This window comes from Hetaerina americana, unplaced genomic scaffold (assembly GCF_022747635.1).
Source record: "Hetaerina americana unplaced genomic scaffold, ioHetAmer1.1.p SCAF_7, whole genome shotgun sequence".
Lineage (NCBI taxonomy): Eukaryota > Metazoa > Arthropoda > Insecta > Odonata > Calopterygidae > Hetaerina > Hetaerina americana.
The window spans coordinates 52,644,211-52,667,792 of NW_027287316.1; the positions used below are offsets into that span (position 1 = coordinate 52,644,211).

The window sequence follows — 23,582 nt, forward strand, 5'->3', positions numbered from 1 at the left end:
GATGAGGACTGGGCAAATGCGCATTGAACTATGAAATGGACTATGAAAATGCGTATCGCATGAAATGATGGCACACGAGAAATAAATTCTTCTTTCACTAGTTTGGCCAGCTTGGGAGAATGAGTGATAGTGTGATAGTCAGATCACCAAAGATATTCGAGAAGTGTAAATGGTTTGAAAGAATGAAGTAGACGACAAAGGTCATGAAAAAATTTGGCCTGGCATTCTAGGGGAAGGAATATAATTAGTCTTGGAAACAGAAGAGTGCGCAGGAACGAATTCCTATCGCTGAATGTGATGGAGGCGATGGAAGTATGAAAGAATAGGCCAGTGGGGAGGAAATTAGTAAATGAGTTTCCATTCAAAACAAGAAAATCACGCCATTCTTTACCCTGTTTAACTCTCAAATTAAACAATACAAATGGTATGCTATTTGGTGTGATACAAAATGGCTTTGAAATTTCTTAAAATCAAGCAAATCATTATTTTCAATTAAAATAAAACGCTTTTATAGCATGTATATAAATATTGTTGTGGACTACAAAAAAAATATTACGTCCAACGTGGGGCTCGAACCCACGACCCTGAGATTAAGAGTCTCATGCTCTACCGACTGAGCTAGCCGGGCCTCCATTAACCCAACAAGTTTATGTAAAAATAGTAGAACTACTCTGGTAAGATTTCGATAGCGCCATAACCCCCAGAGGAAAAACCGATTCTCCGCGTAGGTAATCAATTCAGCAACGGAATGGAATTTTTCAAGATTTTAATTCTCTGGTGTTGCCGACGACGCGCCCGACAACAACATTTTTTTTTTCAATGCCGCGCCAGCGCTAATTCCAACACCAGTCAGCTTTCTTCGAATTTAATTTTATAACACAATCTATCCGCAGCAACGTAATCATCTTTCAATGATTTTTTTTATTTTTTATATTCGTATCGGATTCATTAGCGAAGTGGTATCATCTGTGAAACGGGATTATTCAGCGGCTGAAATATCTCGAGATGTTATCACGGGGGTTAGAACACAGAGGCGGTAGAATAAACGTGGTGAACTATTTCATAATCCATAGGGAACACATTTTCTTAAATGAGTTTTGCGCATTGGTTAACTGAAGGCTTTTATGCCACAGCGAGACATGCACTTCCACATTTTAGCGTAAATTTCATTACATTAGTAATCCAAAGCACACCAGTGAATCCGCCAATGGAATGATTACTTGTGCTTTCTTATTATTTTTAATTAACCCTACAAAAATAATTTATCAAGGGTGGTAACATGGTAAAATCGTCGCCAACTGCGTCATTAAAATTTTGAATGGGCTCGAAGAAAACCTGAAAAAACTGCACTATTTGTTATAGGGAATTTGTTAAACCATTATATTTATCATTCATCACATTTAAATCGGTGTAACGCAGTAATAACTTATATACTTATCGACGAATAGCTTCGAAAGCGATGAGGTTCTCTTCACTCTACTACACTACTGCTTCAAACAGTATTCATAAATTTTAATACTTATTTTAAGATTCATTCAAATTATACGAATACGTATCAGTAAAAAAATTGTGTGTACATATGTATGGATCTAATATTTTTTTAAAAGTTACTATGGGGGAGGGAATGGCCTGATAAGTGCGGGTGAATCGCATAGTATGGGGACTTGAAACCACAGCTAAAGCTACTGTCACAAAAGGCTTGAATTACGCACATATTGCCATAATGCATTTAGTAAAAATATATCAATATCAATTCTCACTATTTCCGCATCTTAGTCCATTACATTTTGGAAATGCTAGCCAGGCCACTGAAGTAAAATAGATATCTTACGAATATTTCATTATTTACCAACCGATCAACGAAAAGGAATACTGAGAACCAACTGATAGTAGCTACAACGTTCGAAAGTCGATATTTGACGGAACCCAAGCCTATATTTAAGGCTTTAGTGACCTGCCTTCGTAGAAGGATGGAGAAAAAAGATATTCAGCGAGGGATAAAACAAGAAGAGAGGAAATTGCCCAAGAAAATTAGAAAATGGATGAAAATATGGTTGGCAGAAAGCTGAAGAAGAGCAGAAAATTTTAGACAAAAGGAAGGAAATGAATACAATTATTATGGCATCATGAAGTAAGGCAAAAAGATGTAGATGCTGAAGAATAGAACCATTGCATGACAATATGCATTTCTGTTGTGCTAATGAGCTTTAGATGATCCCGGCGCTGTGTGACGGTTTTTAAGGGATTTTTTATAATGTACCTCTTAACGGTTCACTACTAATAATAAAAGGAACACCAACTTCCAAGATGACTCCTTCTCCGTGAATTACACATATGATAAATTAGAAGGCTGTAAAATTGTAAGGCTATGCCCCCAGCTGAATTCGGGTCCATGGTCCCTAACGGGAGCGTACACAACTCAACATCCACCTTGGGCAGATAATAAATTCTTTTTCATCTGCAAACAATTATTCCCATCTCTACCTCACGAAAAGTTAAATCACACCATAAATTTCTTTCCTCAGATAAGGTACGAATACTATAAGTAACACCTCGTGCTATCACTGGAACCGTTGTTAAACAACGCATGGCATACGTTTAGTATCATCAACTGAAATAATTGCATAGCTACTTTTATTTATACCTCAGAAACTAAAAGAAAAATATCTCCAAATAATTTTAGGATATATTTTCCTACCTGGAATAGAGGTTATGATGAATGGTCAAAAACATTTTCTTCATTTGGTGGCGTTTTGAAACATCTCATTAACTCATTTTATGGCGAATGTGTATTTCGTCGCCTATACTGGGATAATTTTTTCACAAATTAATTTTAACGTAATTTCCCAAATTTTGTATTGGACAATCCTTGACACTATCAAGAATGAAAAGCTCTCCGAAGGACGCAATTTCAATCCTCATTTAATTTTTATCAGCTGTAAAAAAACTCAAAATAGGGCATAAATATTGATAGAAATGAGCTCTTACGGCTAGTAATATATAATAAATTTGAAACTCCAATAGCCGTAAACAGTTTACCTTTCTAAACAAAGTGAAAATGAAATTAATTGGCTAGCGCCACAAGTCAAAAAGGGGTAAAGGTAAAAAAGGATAATGAGGTAGGTAAAAGGGGTAAAAGGTAAAAAAGGAGAGGATAAGAAAGGTGAATACGAATACGCGTATTTCGGCCACATAATAACGTCACGTAACGAAATACGCGTATTCGTATTCACCTTTCTTATCCTCTCCTTTTTTACCTTTTACCCCTTTTACCTACCTCATTATCCTTTTTTACCTTTACCCCTTTTTGACTTGTGGCGCTAGCCAATTAATTTCATTTTCACTTTGTTTAGAAAGGTAAACTGTTTACGGCTATTGGAGTTTCAAATTTATTATATAGGGCATAAAAATTGAATACGAGAATGCACTGGGAAAAAATTTTGTAATAATAGGAACCTTGGTGCATCTCAAATATTATTTTCCTAACAAAATATCTGAAATACCCTTTTTCGACGAAAAAAATTACCATTTCGAAATATTCTTCTCTTTAAAACAGCTTTTTAAGGTCGGAAAACGGTAATCTTAGACAAGAGCCGGAGTTAAGGAGGAAAGCATTTTTTTCTTTCTCTGAGTACGTATTATGGTGACACAAATCACGGAAAACGTATTCCTAAATGAATACGCAATCTTGCTCTAAGTGATCCTAGTAGCTCTGAGTTGCGTCACTCGTCATCATGGAGGAGGTAACACGGAAAAAGACTTAAGGGAATTGATAGAGGGAGAAAAAACAACCGAGGATAGGAATACGAAAGTCGAGAGATGAAAGGGGTGTGGTCTCGTACCTTAAACAAAGGGGACACGGTCTCCCTCTTCTCTCTCCGCCGCGCCATCCAGGAATGGACCTTCCCTTCCGCAAGTTGCGGCGGGCCCTCGCTATCTCACTCGCTCCCTCTTTCACTGCGCTCTCTCTCTTTCCCTATAGACCCCGCGATAAATCAAGAGGAAACGCGTTCAAAAGCAGACGGGATGGACCACGCGACGACGATGAGAAAAAAGAATGAGCGGAAGCGACAGACACCCCAAATATTATTAGAACAACGAAAGGGAACTAGAGACTCAGGGGAAGCGAGAATCGTGCTACTGAAGTTCGCGGGGAACCGCGATGAAGTTCTCTGTGTTGAGGTAGCCGGTTCCTTATAGTCTCCTCACTCGTTAGATCAAGGGCGGATGGTGGGTTACGCCTTATCTATCAGAGGACTCCGGGATGGCTCTAATTTCACTTTCAAAAGGGAGATAGAGAACCCTCTTATGAGCGTGAAACGAGGTCAGATTTTACATTTATTAAGAAAGCGCAAGATTCCTCGTCAACTCTTTTTTCTATGACTACTAATAAATTAGTTTTGTCAACGGAGTCTGATTTTGCAGAACTACTTATAATTCTGGCTAAACTGGTCCACGTTTTTAGACAGTCATTGTCATTTTTAACTGCCATGAATAATTGTTCAAAATGATATATACATGAGAAACAAAACAAGGCTGGTATAGTTTATTTGCTGTAAAAAGATTAAGAACTTTCAAATGCATTTCTTTGGTACTAAATGCCGCTACTAAACTACAGAAGTTAATGGTAATACGTAAGTAATGTAAACAAGTACGTGATATTGTTACAAGAATACATATTAAAATGGCAAAAGAAGTGAACAATCAACATGAAAAAAACAAGATAACTATGTAAATAATGTTTACACTACTTTCCATTTCAAATGGGAGGAGCACAGGCATATTTTCACAATGATACCAAAGGAGATACGACTTAGACTGGATAGCCTTTAACAGCGGTGCTCACAATGCTGGGCGCGAAGGAGTCTTATTGCTAGTTGGCACGTCCTTAGGCGGAAATAGCGAATGACCGTATCTATTTCTGGGACAAATGTTAATGAATTTCTATTTCAAGGAATGTGGCCCTCGTACATAGAGTTGATGAATTTAAGTAATCTTCAATATTATGATGTACACCCGTGACAAGCAAATAATGTTCACCATGCGTAACTCGTTTTAATTTGGCACGAACGCTTTACGCAATGATAGTTCATCGCTCCTTACTAAGCTCCTTAATTAATTATCCAACCAATATGTTTCCCCTCAGGGGGTTTGAAAGCTTCACTCCTCTCTAGTACAAGGCTCTAAATCGATATGAAAACAGTTTGGAATCGACATATTCCTTTTAAATCATCTGGCATCGAGCAACTTGGGAGTTTGACCAAGGGGTAAGGGGTCGGCAACCTCTTCTACATCGCGTGTCACCACTACTAACTCAGAAAGAAAATGTTTTACATCACCCAGTCTCTATAGTCCATCACGCCAGTTAGACCTCTTTGTGGTGGCTTTCCATTTGCTTGCTATTAATGTTTAAACACGGTTAATGAGCTGCGGCGCAGTCGTGAAAACTTAATACCGGAGGGAGTTTCCAAGGAAAACTTTCCACAATTGTGAGGAACACTGCCGTTACCTAGTGGTTCAATAAAAATGAGCACGTGAGCAAACTGCAATGCGCTCGCCATGGATCCAAGGCATTTCTACCCCGGACACGACCGATGCGGACTAGGGTAATCCATCTGTAGCAGTGACTCAACGAAGCGAAGTTTAGGTGGGCACGAAATCAACCGTGACAGGGGGAAATATTATAATCGATTGTCACGAAGCAAGTATTTTTTTTTAATTTCAATGCAGAAAATTTTATTTCCAATGTTTTTAAAGTGAAACAATTGCGTTAAAAAACGCTTTCCAGTAACTGAAGAAGTGAAAGTATTTTTTCACAGTAATATGAATTGAAGAAGCATTACACGGACTAGGCACTTATGGGCGCTCAAGGTAACTCTTTTAACGTACTGAAAAAATAAGGCAACGAAATAAAAATAGATTAGAACGACTAAGGATGAATTGGGTGAGGAGCTTGAAAGGTGGCTTCGATGAAAGTTATTCTTTTCAATCGAGAAGCCTCCTATAACTTTGAAGAAAAATCACCGAGCTTCAAGATGATGAATGGCATGTTTGCAGGACTTCCTCTATGCAGCACGCTTCTTAGCCATTACAGATTTGCACTCACCAAAACCTATAGCCTCTGCAAGCACAGCAGAGGACATAACGAATCACAGAGTATCCGGCCAATTCGCAATTGATAACGAAATCAATTTCACTGAAGTGGAGACTCACAAAATAATTTTTTTGGTCCAAGACTCAATGGTAACATCCCGAACTCGCCACACCGAAACACATCGAAATGTCACCACCGATGTCTTGAATCTTGTAAGAATTATATATGCGCGGATCTTGAGCTACTGAAGGCTATATCACACAACTCACAATGATCACAGCAGCAAATTTTGCGTTAAATCCACGGAATTAAATGGAGTTGCCCGGAAACAACCATTAGGTAAGAGCTATGTCAGCAAATTAAGTTAGAAAGATCAAGATGAATGGAATAAATTTAATGGTCACCACAATAAGTTCCGAGAAAAGATGTGAGAAGAATGGATTCTTAATGCAGCTTCTCGTGTTCCAAAAGCGAGTTTTTCACAAATGGCACAGCGACAAGCGTAGCCGCGAGGGAACAGTGATTTTAAGTAAATATTTCCGCGAGAGGTGAGAAAGATAATCTAAAACGCTTTCCAGAAAACACGTTAAACATCACGGCACACCAAATAGCTACTGGGTCCACGCAAGAGAACCGGCTGCGACGGTTCCCCCCACCAGAGGGCTCTCGCGAGGAGAAAAAGGTGGTGGGGAGCTGAGGACGGAGGGAGGAGGGGAAGGCCCGAGAGTCACGTGCTCTCTCCCGTCTTCCGCCCTGGGACGATAACAAGAAAGAGAGAGAGGTTTCCCGGGACCGGAAGGAGATCTTACTCGTGAATCGGCGAAAACCTCGCGGAAGGAGAGCGCGCCGGTGGACAAAACGCGCCGCCTACTATATTCCGCTAACGGTCGTCGAATAATACTGTGCGAAATACAACTGTATCGATCGAAATTTGCGATGTTCATGCAATATCGCCCTGGGTGAGGCAAAAAATGCGACGAATTCCCACAGAAATGCAAATGCGACGCTGCGATCTATGTAAGTGATATTCCACTCCCAGCGGCGACCCATAATAAGACAAAAAAAACGATGCGATGATGAAAGGCTGCGGGTATCTCGAAAAGTACCATCAGTTTCAACGATAAAAATGTCCCAAGTTCTCTTGGAAAGGGTGCAAATTGGCATGTCGTAAAAATATTATCAACCGTACCCTAAGTTTAAGGCGATGCGGTGGATTTTACAGTGCGATGTCGCCGCACCAATGCAGCTTCGATACTCAATTTACGATCAGGAGTTTTAAAGGGGGTGGGGCATGACTCACCCCATTCAAAGCCTTCATATTCAAGTGATGAAATGCACAAATTGGCCTGGCGCGCTGCTTGGAGTTGGTTCCGCGTCGGTTTCTTCGTTTTGTGCACTCGCCCACAAACGGCGGACAACCAATTCGTTACGAAACACGCGTTATTTCACCCTTTCACATCCCCTCGTGGTTTTCACACGTCGATGCCCCCCCTTCGACTGGTGGGTGGCCTGGATACGAGCCCGATTTCTTCCTTGAACTTCGCACAGACCTACCTTAGAAGGTCTTACCCCTGCAGGCGTCCATTTCGGGAGGGAGTCAGAGCCTCACGTGTTCCACACAGCTCCCATCCCACCTCATTCAAGACCACCTCCCCTCTCCCCATAAATAAATATCCCTCACACTCCTTGATTTCTTTCTCCCTCTCCTTTCATCTCTCTCTCTCCCTCCTCTCGCCTCCGCTCTCGACTCTGCCGAAACCGAGGCCCTTTAGCGAGCGTTGACGACGCGTCGTCCAATTCGCTTCATGTATTTGCGACGGGTAACCATGGGAACGAGCGAGCTGCGTGCGAGCACATGGCGTATTGCGGGTTGCGAACAGTGTGGGGGTTAAAAAAATAAATAAATAAAAGCGATGGGGATCGAAAAGGGCGCAGTAAAGGATCGTCCCGGTTGGAAGGGTGAGGAGGGCCATTCTTTCTGTGAAATGTGAGGAGACGGGATGGTCTCAGGTGCCCCAGAAACAATCTTGGAGAAGAAAAACCATTTCTGAGTTCTTACCAAAAATAGCTTTCGGCATTTTAAGAATCAAAAATCGAGACACAACCGATCTTCCTAAAAGAAGAGCTTAACTGACATCATGCAGGAGGGATAATATATATTATAAATGTGCTGACCGCAAAGCCAAAGAGAACGTCATTCAGCTTGACGGTACAACGCGGGAGTAACCCGGAAACTCTAATGTCATCGGATAAATATCCATGTTGCCCTTATTAGAAAAATAAATATATCTCCCTTGCATTATTTTGTATTTCCTTGAACACGAGTATCATGTAACGAATATTATGTCCCCATTACGTAACCTTGAAAATAAGAAATGCAGAGAAACGGTAAAAAAAATTCAGAACTGGAACGAATGGAGTTGGTTTATTCATTTGGTCAAGTTGCGAGGGCAATATGGAAATGATTCAGTTATAGGGTTTGGTTCATATCCCGTCCACGGGAAGTGTATTTTAATGCATTTATTTATTACTTTTCCAATATGAGTTGCTACCATCACGGAGAGTTAAACCTTTATGGGTTCGTTTTGAACAGTCCCTCACATCTATTGCATATCACGTGGTCTTCCCCAGCCTGCCCTCCTACTTGCCTAAGATTATTTTCTTCTCCAATTCATTCCCCTTCTAACAGACCCCAAGCTTTCCAAAGAGCACATCATCTTCGTAACCCCCACCCGGTTGCTCAGCATTCTACCATCTATCACTGACCTTTGCTTCACACCATCTCTCACTTCCTCCTCAATCCTTTTATTTGGCATTATTTCAAATTTCACGCAACATCTTCCTCTCCTCCATCACTGTTTATCATAACTCGTCAACTTCACTCCGTCTTACATATTTTTCCATTCATCTCTATAGCCAATTCTTTGAAAAAATCCTAACCAATACTAAGATATCACGAACATTTCATTACAATCGGAATTATCCTCACTTTAGAAATGAGTGTTGTCATATATTTCTGGAGATTTTTATATTTTTTTATTGCTTCCGCTAATCCTTGATGGATATTTGATCGTAAGTTTAAGTGAATCAATATTTTCACGCAAAAATAAAGATCCGATTTCAGACGTCGAAATGTCTTTTACTGCGAATAAACATCAGTTTAAATATAAATATTCAAGCGGCATAGATAAGGTAGGCAAAGTCCCAAAAAGAGCTGCACAAAGAAAAACTTTAAGCGGTGAATAGAGACATCCACAATTGGAATAGCGCATCGGGAAAGGAAATGAACTACCATAGGATGTAATGATTCGAAACATCATCATATGCCTCCAAATATAACAAAATTACACCCCATAATCAAGGTTAATCGGCCTACAGAAATTGATAATGCTTTATTAAATTTATGGCTTCAAAACATGATGCTAAATTAACAGCGGTTTTTATGACTCATTCTCTTTTCACTTAATCACACTTCGGTTTCTACCGGAACGGGATAAAGAATTACCGACGCATCACAATCTGCTGGCCTATCTCAACTTCAATTTTGGTTGATCAACTACATTTAGTTACACACGAACGTACGAAGCATTAGTTTACCTTTGATTTTATGCTTTGAGTCATTAAGGGAGTGAGAATAGAACGTGGTGAATAGATCGCAGCTAGATACATATATTAAAAACGTTCTGAATTAGTTTGGACGCCGAGAGTTCCTAAAGTAGACAATGAATGACACCACTGCGCCTTTGATGATTGAAACCATATTCGATTACCGTCGAGAGGTAAATGTTAAAAATTTTGACAGCTTTGTATAATTGATTCGAAGTGAATGAGCTATTTCAACCTAACCACGGTTTCGGGGAGTAGTGGGGGAGCTAAAGCTGGAATCCATGGTGCCTACCACATGTGTTTAATAATGCCAACAACGCGTATTTCTACTTCTAACGCCTCCTTCTTTCCTAAGTCTCCATCCCGCCGCAGTGAAACCACCTTCACCTTAAAGAAATAATATCTTCAAGCAAGGGCCTACACAACCTCGACAGTCTCTAGCATTCAGTTACCGCGAAAAAGCTACAAGGTTGTGGGGAACACATTTAAGATACGATGCCGGCCAAAAGGTCGCCACCGGCTTCAACAAGTCTCGGCTTTGGCCAATTAGTTCGAGGAGCTAAAAACTCACTCTCACCAACAAAGAGAAAATTTTCGGCGCGCATCAAGTCAAGAGAGGTCGAAAGTCGGGGGCGGGATCCGTGCGGCAGGCCGAGGAAAATGAATGGGAGCGTTTCATACCACAGCTGCCGCGGCAAAACCGACTGGAGAGGGAAAAGACAGGCTCAGAAGGGGGAGGGAATGAGGGAGCTTCGGCGTGCTGAAGAAGTGGGAGGGGGTGGTGAGAGCCGGCGGGGGTGGACACGACGTGGAGCATGACGTAGTACGCCGCCGGCGAGAGGGGGAACGGGGGTGACTGTACACAGAGAAGCCGGGCGAAAATAATTCGGAAGCGCGTGCCCGCGATAAGCTGTGCCATTCCGCCACGAGTCACATGGTGGAAGCTTCGCGTTTAATTAGACATGAGGTGGGCTCTGTGTGGGGATGAAAGCCGACCAAAGACCATCTCTCGGGACAAACTCGTCTAAATGGGAGGTGGGCATGGAAAGAGAGAGGTGTCTTTCAAATCTCATGAATACCGTGAACGAAAGGAAAAGGTTCTGGCAAGGGATGATGAGGTGGAGCATAATATTAATAGATACGTACAATAAAGGAGAGGAGATGAAGTGAGTGACGCAGCCAACTTTAGGTAGTTCAGATTTAAGTTCATTAACTGATGGGCGTCATATTTTCGTTTTAAGCCGGCAGTAAGCAATAACAATGAAAGAAATGCCAAGGCAGCATAAAATATCCCTCAGAGGAAGAGCTGTTACGGGTTCAAACATTCCGTCAGCAAAAGGGAGTTCCGCATTACAATGCAAGTCGCAGCGAACGATTTTGACTATCGCAACTCTATACACACATGGGTGTACTAGTGACTTGAGTATGCTGCATAACCTCACTTACAAAGAGGGCCAAAATATCTACAGGCGTGGCCAAACTGTCTCGCGACTTGGAAGTAGCTTCATTGAAGCTCATGAGCAGCTCGTAAAAATACTGCCGTTTATTTCCACGTCACTTTCTATCCTTGTAGTACAATGCATTCCACTCAGTGATCGAGGCCCGCAACTGTCCAGGATGCGATAAATTTTTCAAGAACCGTTCGTCTTGCGTTCTTGAATAAGGCAGCTGATGATTGAGCATAAACGATATTTAAGTGCCGTAGGGGTTTTCAGATCTTTTGATTAAACTTTAAAGGGCAGCTTTGTAGCTACCGAAAGCCATAAAACCGACAGTAGTAACGTTTTAGGAGAGCACGTTAAAAATGTATCAAACAAATAATTATGAATTTTAAAATGTTACATAATTGCATTTAACAGAATGAAACAAAATCTTATAGTTCACTTTACGGATTTCAAATGATTAAGTTACGACAAATACCCATTTTTACCAATCGTTCAAATTGTCGTGGTAGTTGGAATCGTGTGATAAAAAACGAAAATTATGCGATTTCTTCCCATCAGATTCCTAATTACTATAGATTTTTTGACACCTCACTTTCACATGTTTGTAGGCCTTCTTAAGAGATCGCGACGTAGAGTTGGTGAACCACTACAGAAAGCCATTGATGACCAATATTGAAGTTATTCCAACGGGTAGCAGCATTTTTACCTTTAAGAATTGCTCAATTTAGTTCAACTCACACTCCATATTTCAGCAAAGACCGAAGTCAAAATAAAACGTGCATATTTTCGATGGGACCTGACCCCAAAAACGGACGATGACTCATCATTTACGGGTAGTAACCCAAATTGAATTACATCTGGTGCGAGTTTCGTCAGGAAAATTACATTATCCGCACTATCCACGTCCAAGTTACGACGCCCGAAACCAATCGTTTTCCATGTGCATGGAAGAGTCATCTGTCACCATTTTCAATGTAATAATGATACAAATAGCGACAAGATAACACGATAGGCCTTGCCAATCCAGGACTAGACTGCCTACGATACTGGATAGCATCATTGCAGATTGTGTGTCACACACCCTAATCGGGATTTTCACGAGTGATTCATGAGTACAGAGGCGACGAGGAAAAATCTAACGCGAGAGAACTGAGTAAACAAAATGATATTAAAAATATCTTAGTCCGTCTTGAATCGATAAAATAGTTTCGATTTGAGGAATAATGATAAGCTTGAGGATTCTCCATCGTTTCCTGAGTAACGAACTCAATTGTAGCTATTAAAAGCAATGGTGCTAATATAATAAAAACAATTGATAGCAATTACATAAAAGTGTAAAGTAGGCAACTCTAAACATTTACATAGAAATATCTTTAGAAGTGTCTGTTATATTCATAAAATTTTCAAAATGAATTAATAGTTTATATTAAACATACGAGTTTTATTTTGCCTACCGTTTGAAATTATTAGATTAAAAAATAAGGCGTCGGAAGTTACAAATTGGTAGACGTATTTATTTCAGAGAGAGTAGTAAGAAACGAATATATCATGATCCTTCAAGACGTGTATTGTTGTGGCAGCGTGATGACACATTCCTCGATGGCATTTGGACCCCTATATACGGGTCGTGCCTATTTGTGGAGCTCCCTCCGGAAACTCCACTTCTACTCCTCCGATATCATTCTCATTCTCCGGTAAGAATATAAAGGAAAACAAAAAAAAACGCCCTACTTAACCGTTTTTGGCTGATAACAGGGAACAGTAGGAAATAATTTTACATTTATTTTAAGCCTAGCGAACCACGAAGCGTCTAAATATTCCTGCAGCTATATAATCAGCCAATCCAGATTGAGTAATTTATTGACAGAGTAGCTTTTAAAAAAATAAGAGTGGGAAATCCTAATTCATAATCGTCTTTTTTTAATAGATAAATCTGTGCAATGAATAATACTCTAAAAGCATTCCTGCCTCAAAGGAATTGAGAAATGGCTCCGTCAATGTACAGCACAACAGAATTAAAGTTTACTCGGTACGAAAAGTTGTAGATTGCTTTATATTAAGTATTATGACTCTTTTACCATGAAAGAAATACTCACTTTCCATAAAGTCTGCTCGATAACAATTCAAGAGAGTTTCATTTCATGTTTGCTGTCCTTAAAAATTCACAATATGTACTGCAGGAATTGAACATCAAATATGCTGACAGATTTCATTGAACCATTTCGCAGATAAGTTTTATTCATCCCGTTACAATCCATAAGTGATATTTAAAATAACAAATAATTGATAAGGCTTAACTAATTATTTGTTAGTGCTTGGCGTCGAAGTAATAACAGTACGTGCATCGTAATAATCCCAGATTCAGAGTTCCAAGCTGAAGCTCATAATGCACTTATGCAGTCGTTTCAAAGTGAATGGTATATTATCTCAAAACAGCAATTTACGACAAAATAATTTTATCATAAATAATACTATTTTTAAAAAGCTTTAAAATCGAAGACGTAACAAATATTTAGATATCGTAAGAACTATATTTCTCCTAATATTACGTAGCCCGTAAATGTTTTGTATTTTCGTGGCAAGGCATCGAAATGCACTGTGCGCTATACTCGCAGGTGCACGCATTATATGTTTAACCAATCGGTCCTTCGATGAGGTGTCCCGATAATCGGTAGAAAAACACCATCGAAGTAAACACGTATATACTTCCTCCCAAACTCACCCCTACCTCTTCCTCTCCTTAACTGCCCCTCCATCTTTCTTTCTGTAACGAATGAGCACACACACTTGTTTTATGAAACTCAAAATAAAGTTTTCCCTCGCAACATGGGGAAAAAAGATTTTGTTTACACAAAGTTTGCTTACAAACAAGGAACCTGGACATGTCTGGAGGGCATGTGTTCAGATTAAACAATGACAGTGATGGGTAACGACTATCCTCTTTATGCCCGTTTGAAGGCATAATTTAGTAAATTACCGACTTTCCCAAAGCAAAAAATGCTTTTAAATTATTGAAATACTTTCTGAGGCTACATCACCGAAAAAAAGTCTTTATATATATACACATACAAAAATCCGTCACTATTGTATAGTCATAAGTGGACTTCCTAAGTTAGTTTATGTGATTATATTGCAATGGCCAGTTTAAAAACTCAGGTGATACAAAATTAATCGATGGAAACTCAAATGCCAATGAAAGCAAGCTAAATTTTCTAATTACGGTTTTATCTGTCGATGCAGATAATTTTTACAGCTTGTTCTGAAATTGGACTATTCCAAACATGATAGCCGTAGGCTGATTATTTCCTGGGAGTTCATTTCATGCTATTCTACCGAGAATAATGTACTCGGCTAAGACAACGTGCTGCCACGTATTAGCCAGCGATGTCTCAGAAAAATAGGACTCCTTATTGATGAAGAAAATAAAAAAACACCCGTTAAATTTCACAAAATGAATATTCATTTTCATGACTCGGGTTTCGCATCTTTTCTTCTCATTCCATCTTCTTATCTCATCTTCAATCTGAAGATCACATAGTGTCGAAACTTGTATCGTGAATATTAATCCCTATTAAGTGAAAGTTACAAAGTATTTTTATTTCCAGTAATGAAGAAATTCCTCAGAGTGCAACCTCAAACTAAATTCCATTAAAACTTCTTATATTGCATTAGTAACACAGATAGATGTCACAGTCAATCGTGTGTTAAGATACTTCGTGTTCCTGCTCTTGTTTCTCCGTGAGACTAGCAAATAGACCAGAGAAAATCTGGGAAATTATCACTGAAAAAATTTAAATCTTAGTGGTTTTCCATGTACAAGCACGTTTTTTGGGAAAATAGCAATCGTATTATTTGAAACCTTAAAAGGAATAAAAGTGGAAACAATTGGCACAGTTTGTTGCATACCTTCTCAATATATAATAGACTATAACAAAGCAGTGTCATTAATACACATCTAAATAAAAACATCGTTTATAGAAATACAAATGTTGCAGATTATCACCCCATGAAATCTAAGACACTGCTATATTAATTATGTTTTCTTAAGTAAATTAAGAATATGAAAACAAGCAGGTATATGTTGGCTCACCTGGAACGGTCATTCAAAAAGAACAAAATTCAATGAATCACAAGATGATACACTGGTTGAATCAATTCACAGTACCGCAAGTAAACGAATACATACATTTCGTATCATTTAACTGCTCCGCTTTCGTTTAAACCAAGAAAAAATATTAAACTTAAAACTAAACCGCTGTTTTATTTATCAAGAAAAAATAAATAATATCCGATAAAAATGTACTCTTATTAGCAAACTTTTACTGTGAGTTCTATCAAACTAATACTTCAATGGGGAAGAGAAAACGATTTATAATCACCACACTGCTGTTGGGTTGAAAATAGGCGGATCATTATTTTATATCCAAGAACTGTGGGCGGGTGTTGCCAACTACGAAACAAGACAGGTTTGGTTTGGAATGAGTTGATTTAAAGCAGAATAGAGATTTAAGACCGAGATAATTTTTTTGGCCCAATAATTGATTAAATCGTGGTTGGACCGGAATGCTCTTCGCCAAAACCATACTTCGGAAAAAAATATCATTACAGTTGATGAAGGATCAACATTTTCACAAGTGAAACGATAAGATTGATCATAATGGAACAGATGCAATTAACAAACAATTTCCCAGCTAGGCTTCACGATACCAAGCGGTTCCTAATGACAGTCTACGTTTTACTTATTATACAATTTCGCACCGAATGACAAGTGGAAGAATAAAATCAGGTCGAGGGCATTTGGAACAGAGCCTCTCCCAGTCCGCGATTTCAGGTCCACCCAGCACGAAGAGAACCATTCCACTCAGGGGGAGCCAAATCATTCTAGGCCGCATTCTAAAAATGTCACAAATGAAAGAACCCTTTGAAAAACGCCGCGGCCACAGTCTTCCACTCCTCTACACCAACTCTTTCCCTACAACAGCCACGTGCCATCAGGCAACTTGGCAATCATGCAAAAACCCTTCATTCGAACCTGCCATCGGATCGGTTAACGTCTCCATGGATTCACCAGCCACATTTGCGCACGCATTTATTGATGATGAAAGCCGTGGATTAAACTTTCATGCACACGTCCACAATCTATCAATATCTCATGAGATCTGAATTTAGGCGAATGCCGATTGTGTTCTTTTTTGCCCTTTCACGCCGTGCTCCATCTCCAATATCTAGGGCAGGGAAAAGGGATACGTATGGGATTCGTGCACCCAAGGCATTGAGGGAGAAAAATCGCTATGGGCACAGTATCTGCCCTCCCCGGTTTTCAAAGTGGATACATTTGATATAATTTTCATAAGGTTCAACTCGAAACAAAAATTAGTGATTCTTCCAAAGTGAGCACAAATGTGTCATTGCCAACTGCCAATGGCAGCTCGATAAAGCAGAAGGACCCCTCAATTACGTAATGCGATGAAAAGAAGTATCATCTATATCTGGGGGTGAGGCTGGCTGGCACGCGTTATATTGATCGTGTGACTTCCTCCACTGCGCGGAAGGCGGAGTGGAAACGTTTTGCGATCACGGACATGTCAATACTAGCGTAAGTACGTAAAGCTTGTTCACAGGTTACTTGAGCGCTTGCCAGTGAGTGAGAGTGGATAAGAATATCGCGGAAGAAATTGAACGTTAAAATGTAACGGAAAAAAATGACAAGAGAGCATTCAAAACATTCTGACCGAATTCATTGAATAATTTATTGTGTTTTTCGGGTTATTTCTCCAACCGACGTTTAAGATCCACATCGAGGGAGTTAGAACATTTTTACTGGAAGATTCCTGGAAACTCGAGCTAAAAGAGGTTTAAAACAGTTCGGAAATTTAAATTTGTGAATACGATCATTCAACCAGAGCTTTTCCAAGAGATAAACATTTAATTCTATAGAGGTAAATATCGCATAATTATGAGAAAATTAAGTTTCTTCAGGCGTGTTCGTCCCCTCATGGATGCCATTAAAGATTTACCAAGCGTACTAAAACAGAACGCAATTTTAAAATATAATTTAAATACATAAGGAGGAACACTTTTGAAAGCAATCATCCACCAAAAATTCACTGCATGCCATCGAAAAAATTACCGTTAGCGCTCTGTTACATTTCTAACTTAAATTCCGACATCCGGGATTTTTTTCATAAATGATTATCATCTCCAGTGGGAAAGATGGTCAGATTTAAGTCATTGTCAACAATATAATATCGCTAAATTAATGTCATCAATCGAGGGACCAAGTTCAAAATTGTGTTCTTTACAGCATGGAGGCGAGGGCGTGGTAACCTACTGAGTGGAGGGGCTTCTGATAGGATGTTCCCGGGTTGAAAACCCTCGTCAAACCTTTGCTCGAATTCATCAAAAATCCGAGAGGTGAGATTTTCTGGCAATCTGAATTTCTCAAGAAATCGAATGATGGGCCAAGGAAAAGGAGCTGGTACTCTTATACATGCATGAGTAAAGATCACACACCTTTAAGGCTTAGTTCGGGGTGAGCTCTGCCCTCATTTATTGAAATGAAACTTGTTTTCAAGGACAATACTGTGATGGTAATTATACGGGGAAAAAAGATCATACTCATTAAAATTCATTTTACCTAAAAGATCATTATTCTATAAAATAAATACCAAGTTTTACAAATGTAAACATTATTAGGCTGACAAAATGAAAAAAATATCCGTCAGGAATTTTCAAAATTTAAGATGCACTCTGTCACGAAAATAATGGTTCTGCGGATGCTTGAGGTAAACATATTATCTCAGGAAAAATAGCCGAGACTACACAAAATCAAATGCAATGATCTATCTAATTACTATAAAAATACATTAATCATTATTTTCCGACTTAATGTAAGATTTTTTCATAGCTGAGAAACGTGGTGGTCCAGTGGGAAGGGCATTGGGTTATTTACCGGAGGACCCAGGTTCGATTCCGGGTGACGCCTCTAGGCCTTCTCGGTTTTACCCAAGTTGTGTGTTTTTTTCAAGCAACAGAATTTCTCGGGACAACACGGTAGGTGCAGGGAAAGGAACTGGCCTCCCTACCCTGAAGTATGAATTTCACACGGCTTTGGGCTTAGGATGTGGCAAGCTCTACCCTCACCTGCAAAATATACCTTCGAGTTGATGGCTGTAGTTTTTACCATTACTGAAGTTATCATCTCCTTTTATTCATAATAAATTATGGTTTATAAATAAAGTAAGGTGGCCAATAAATAAATTATAGCATTATTTTCTCAATTAAATGGCTTGGTACAACTGTTTCTCGTTTATAGATATTGAGGTAAATTTGAAAAGAAGTTATCATAGCCTCATTTGTAGTGTTTTCTCGCCTACACTGCTACTGCTGAACTTACAACTTTGTTTTCCATCTGTTATTCCGTGAGGGATATGAACTTTCTGCATCAAAACGCCACACCTACTTCGGCAGGATGAGCTGGTTGGTTGTGCATTCATCGACTGACTTTAAGGTCACGGATTCTCAGACGAGAATGGACCTTGCAGTTCCGTATTTCATTTTTTTGCAATTTGCAGCGCTTGGTGGTTATTCAGGTCGGATAATTTTAACTATTACACCATTACTACTCAACTCAGCAGAGATGTAGTTAACAACTTTATACCTCATCTCAAGAAAGAATAAAGCGTGACAAAAATAGAAGTTATTGGTTAGGAAGCACGAATACCGGGACAACGTAGTACTTATGGCCAGAATACGATGAAAGACGATCGCAATAGTCACCATTATAGTGAGGGACAGTGGGAAGTGCAGCGAGAAGACAATCCACTTGCCGATTGCTAAGTTATTATCTCACATTGAGTAAGATCGATAGAAACCTCCATGAGAGTATTTGGCAGCCATAATTCTTCAAACAAAAGCTTGCCAAGGGTAGCAGCTTCCACTGGGAATGCTCTTAATTACTTCAGAAGTAAAAAGGAAAAGGCGCGTTAACTTTAACCACTGAGTAAAGAATAATCATGCTTGAACATAGCTTCGGCTATCTGATCCACGGCAAGAGGGTCCTCAAGGACGAAGCGCGCGCATAGACAAACAACATTCAAAGCCATGCAAGTTTTAAAAGTTCCATTTGAATTGGTAATGCAGTTCTGGATCACGCCAGTAGTGAGGTGACAGACTATATTTCTATGCCGCCTTTTCTCCGGTTCGCGAGAAAATTAAAAATGCCCGGGGGTTCACAAAAACCAATAACAAGTTTTCTTATGGAAATGAGGGCCCTCGTACCGCGTACATAATATACTTTGTAATTCAGAATTTTTACCCCTCAGTGATGTCTGAGATAATCTCATCAAGGCAGCTGTTGAACTTGAAGGATTGAACATTTCGACAGGTTTCCGGTGTGCAGTCTCGTTTTCTCGTTGAGCAATGCTTCCGTTTCCGATTTCTGTCATAACTCAGTTAAAAAAATTCACAAATCGAGTTAAATTTGTTGACAGCATCTGAATAGTATTTCTATAATCATATCTAATGCCTAAATAAGATTTTAATGCACTTTCTATTCACGATAAACTATTACCGTACGTTCTTATTAATCTGAAGAAGTCATACAAGAAATGCCTAGGAGTGAATCGAAAACTATCTATTACGTATTTTCCAACACTCCGCGCTCACTATGCCCACACATCTTGGCAGAGATGAGAACTATTTCTGAATAGTATTCGCCACTTGACTAGAAACGTATTATATCATCGAATTCATTGGTAGGCTAGGAGTAACCCAAGTGTAGCTTTAAGCGGAATCGGATTTTAACTACGAAACAGTAAATAGAAAATAATTTATGCAATAGGTACCCTTTAATACGAGTCGCTATTCTACTAAAAACTGGTGAATGTAGAAATCCTGAGTTCCTCGGGAACAAAATGTGTGAACCAATTCTACAATGCCTACGTGCATCTACACGGATACCCTACAAGTTAGCAGTCAGTGAATGACAAGCACTGACTAAATGGAATACTGTGAGTAGAAAACCTATTAAACAAATTAGACAATTTAAGCTGTACCAATTGTGTTATGCTGGCGGAAAAAGTGAGGTTTTCAGCATATGAATTTTTCATACATTCTCTAATTTAATAAAAGCGGCGAGGTTGGCAAACATACATTTGGCAACGAATAACAGAGAGCAAAATATGAGCCCAGACACTCTAAGCAAATATATCTTTTTCGCATTTCAAACTTCTTTTATTGAATAACTTTTAGCTCAGGTCCTAAAGCAATGCTAACAATACAATCTCCGTTAGCCATCGTGGAGGCATAAACGGTTTACGGCAGTGCTCCTTAGTTCTTGAGACAAAGAGTTCTCTCGGGCAAAATGAAAAGGGCCCAGGGGTTTAGGGAGGCGAGGAATAAAGGGTAACATTTTCGACAAATCAAACGAACAAGGCGTAGACGTGAGGCAATATAGCGGGCGAGTGGCTTCTCTTTGTCCCTCCCCGGATAGCGCGAAGCCTTGTACGTGCTCGACTTATTGCGCTCCGTTACTTTCCAATAACGCCAAAGAGAATTGGGACAAAGGTATGCGTTCCACACTTACCTCTATTAGGTTTAGGGTACATTCAACTTATTTTAATCACATTACGTTATAAACATTAAAAAATACATGGAAAAAATGATAAAATCAGACATTTTGGAAAATATCGATATTTGAATGAATGTTTTCATAGAACAAAAGATAATTTTATTCAAATAGTTGTCACCCTATCTGTCACCATAAAATAAATTCTATATCTGAATCTAATATAAAGACGCTGCCAGCTACCACGAGGGCATGTAAAATTTGGTATTAGGGCTCCAGCCTTTAATTATATTTATAATTTTTCTCCTTGGTTCGATTAAAAGTCGAAGAGGGACAAAAATCAAGCTTAAATTAAGCATCGAGAAAAAATATTCCTGGTTTCTGTTTGAACCAAATGATATGAAACCTTTGTCCCCTCAACCGCACAATGAATTAATTCATCGAAAATGAATTCCATACACCACTCACCGAACCGGTTGGCTTACCGTGTCGCTGACTAACCGGTAAAGGTTAAAATCAAAGACTGAGGCATCAGCGAGGTTAATATTGACGTGTTTCCCTGCGAAAACCTCAGACTACAATAAATCTATATTGAAACAAAAAAACTAGCTAAAATTGGTAAAATAATTGTTAAAATATAAAAAAAAGTATTTGTTACCTCACCAAATATTCTAATTTTAATTTTTTTCAATCCTGCTGATTATACGAAGTTAAATCATTAAGAATTCTTTAGGACTTTCGTTTACATTTCACTTTCCATTTCACTTGCATACGTTAGTGTCCACTCCTGCTAGCAACTGCTAACTTCAAAGCAATTAAGCTGCATAGAGATTATTTAATAGCCAGCAGTTCCCCGTCTAACGTCCCGGAGACACTGGGACCACTAGTAGTAATGCATTAGCACCGGCTGAATCCAAATATGTGCTCTAAGACCTTTAATTATGCTGTAGAACTGGACAAAATATCCTATTGAGTCCGTCCATGGAAAAATTGATCGGCGGCAATCGAAAAGAAACGAACTAAAATATTTAGACGATGAAATGATGACACGCGCACACAACTTTTCCATTAAACAGAAAGGTTTTTCCAAGGAAACCTTTTTTTATTCAACACGTCGCAAGTGAAAGACGAAGAGAAAAGGAAGAAAAATATTAAGAGGAAAAATTATCGCCGATCACTGGATTGAAAGAAATGGGGAGCACACCAAAAAATGAAGGCATGACTATGTAAGTAATTTGCAAAGGTTAAGCGCGGAAAGTCACATTGGCATATAGCTAAATCGTTGCATGCGTTGCTTTTTTTCCCCAAGCTGGAGTATTTTCCCCGTCCATCTGACCAGCGTGAACTGCTGACGCCATCAAGAGCCTCAGCGCTCTTCCGAGCGGTCGGTGGGGGCACAACTGGAAACGGCGAATGTGATTCGGGTGGGAAACGGGAGGGGAGGAAGGGTGGCGACTATTTGCTCCACTTAAAAGGGGTTGGGCGTGGAAACGAAACACGCGAATCTGGCGATAACGCGCACGTCCTCTCATGGAGCCCCTATTTCGTCATTCGACCGGCAATCTGACCGAATACGCGACGAGTTCACGGCATTTAAGAATGTTCAGTTTCGACGTCCGTTCAAAAGTAAACACTTAATATTAATCAGATAGCATTTACCTCTTTATTAAGTAAATCAAACAGAAGGAGTTATCTGCGAGTGAAGTCAGCCCAAATGTGGGTGAGGGTTGAGCCCTCGTGGTACCAAGGACGGCCTAACGTCTCGGTATGAAATAACTGCAACAGAAGAAATATTTGGGGCTAACATAAAGGTTCAGGTTTACGTAACCTCCGCGAGCCATTTTCTTGCTAAACCACTGCCTTCCAACCATTGAAAAAGTCAACGTTCCAAAAATGCATTGAATCCAATTTTTCTTTGGGTCACCCTTCAACTTATAAATGGGAAAAAGCAGTTCAGGCCCTTCCATTGGAATGGGCTTTTCCATTTGTCCGTACTTTGGTATTATGAAGGGCAGCCTATTTCGAAGAATATAGAGAATTCTTTAGCTCTTTGACATCCGGCTTTTCTAGAAAAGCTATATGCAACTTTAATGACCCACGTATAAATTAGTTGGCATCTAGAAATATGGGAGTACGAAATAAAAGTAGTGTGAAATTACAGTACAACATTTTTCGGTACAGTAACAGTGTGATTTTACTCGTATAATAGTGGTGCGGAAATACAGTATAATATTTCGTACTCGAAAGAGCGAAATTTTGGTGTGATGATTTAACATATAATACGTATGTCTATATTTTCAGCTACATTGGATACAACGCTTCTGCTGTATTGGAAACATTTTTTTTAACCAAGTAAACATGTCGAACTACTCACAAAAGGACTGCCATTTTCAACGTGCATGCAAAGGAGCATAAAAGCAAAATATAAAGAACCTCTCCTCAGGAAACATTACCAACACCTTGTTAAGCTAAACATCAAGTAAGGACTTAACTTGATGAAGTTTTCTCAGGTCTTCCACCGGGTCAGGGATTCCATATTGGTCAACGTTTCGATGCTCGACCCGTGCATCGTCCTCAGAGTAGACGTCATCTACCCTGATGACGATGCACGAGTCGAGCATCGAAACGTTGGCCAATACGAGTATGGAACCCCTGACCCGGTGGAAGACCCGAGAAAACTTTCCAAGTAAATACGCCAGGAAAGCACCAGATCTTACAAGGATTTAACTAATCAAAATGTTGGCTTTATGCCTGGCATGAAAGATTTTCCCAATAAATGTCGACCCCTATTAAATCCAAGTCGACTCACGGTTGATATCCTGATAATCAGAAGGTAATCATAAACCAAGGAGTGGAGTGCTACTTAAAA

At 39.4% G+C, this 23,582-nt stretch overlaps 1 protein-coding gene and 1 non-coding gene across 8 annotated transcripts in view; both read right to left on the minus strand.

The window, feature by feature from the left end:
* SNF4Agamma (SNF4/AMP-activated protein kinase gamma subunit) overlaps positions 1-23,582 on the minus strand; it is a 426,140-nt gene that overhangs the window by 224,728 nt on the left and 177,830 nt on the right. The window contains exon 1 of one of the 7 annotated variants that reach the window (XM_071595651.1): positions 7,395-7,427. The exons of 5 other annotated variants lie outside the window; for them this stretch is intronic. In XM_071595651.1, the coding sequence (XP_071451752.1) occupies positions 7,395-7,412 (18 nt within the window). In that variant the 5' untranslated portion in view covers positions 7,413-7,427. Of the gene's footprint in view, positions 1-3,842; positions 3,906-7,394; positions 7,428-23,582 lie in introns of those variants that run through there. One more of the 7 variants, XM_071595650.1, reaches the window with a different exon arrangement.
* TRNAK-CUU (transfer RNA lysine (anticodon CUU)) lies at positions 556-628 on the minus strand. The gene has a single exon. It is a non-coding gene; the product is annotated as a tRNA-Lys (tRNA).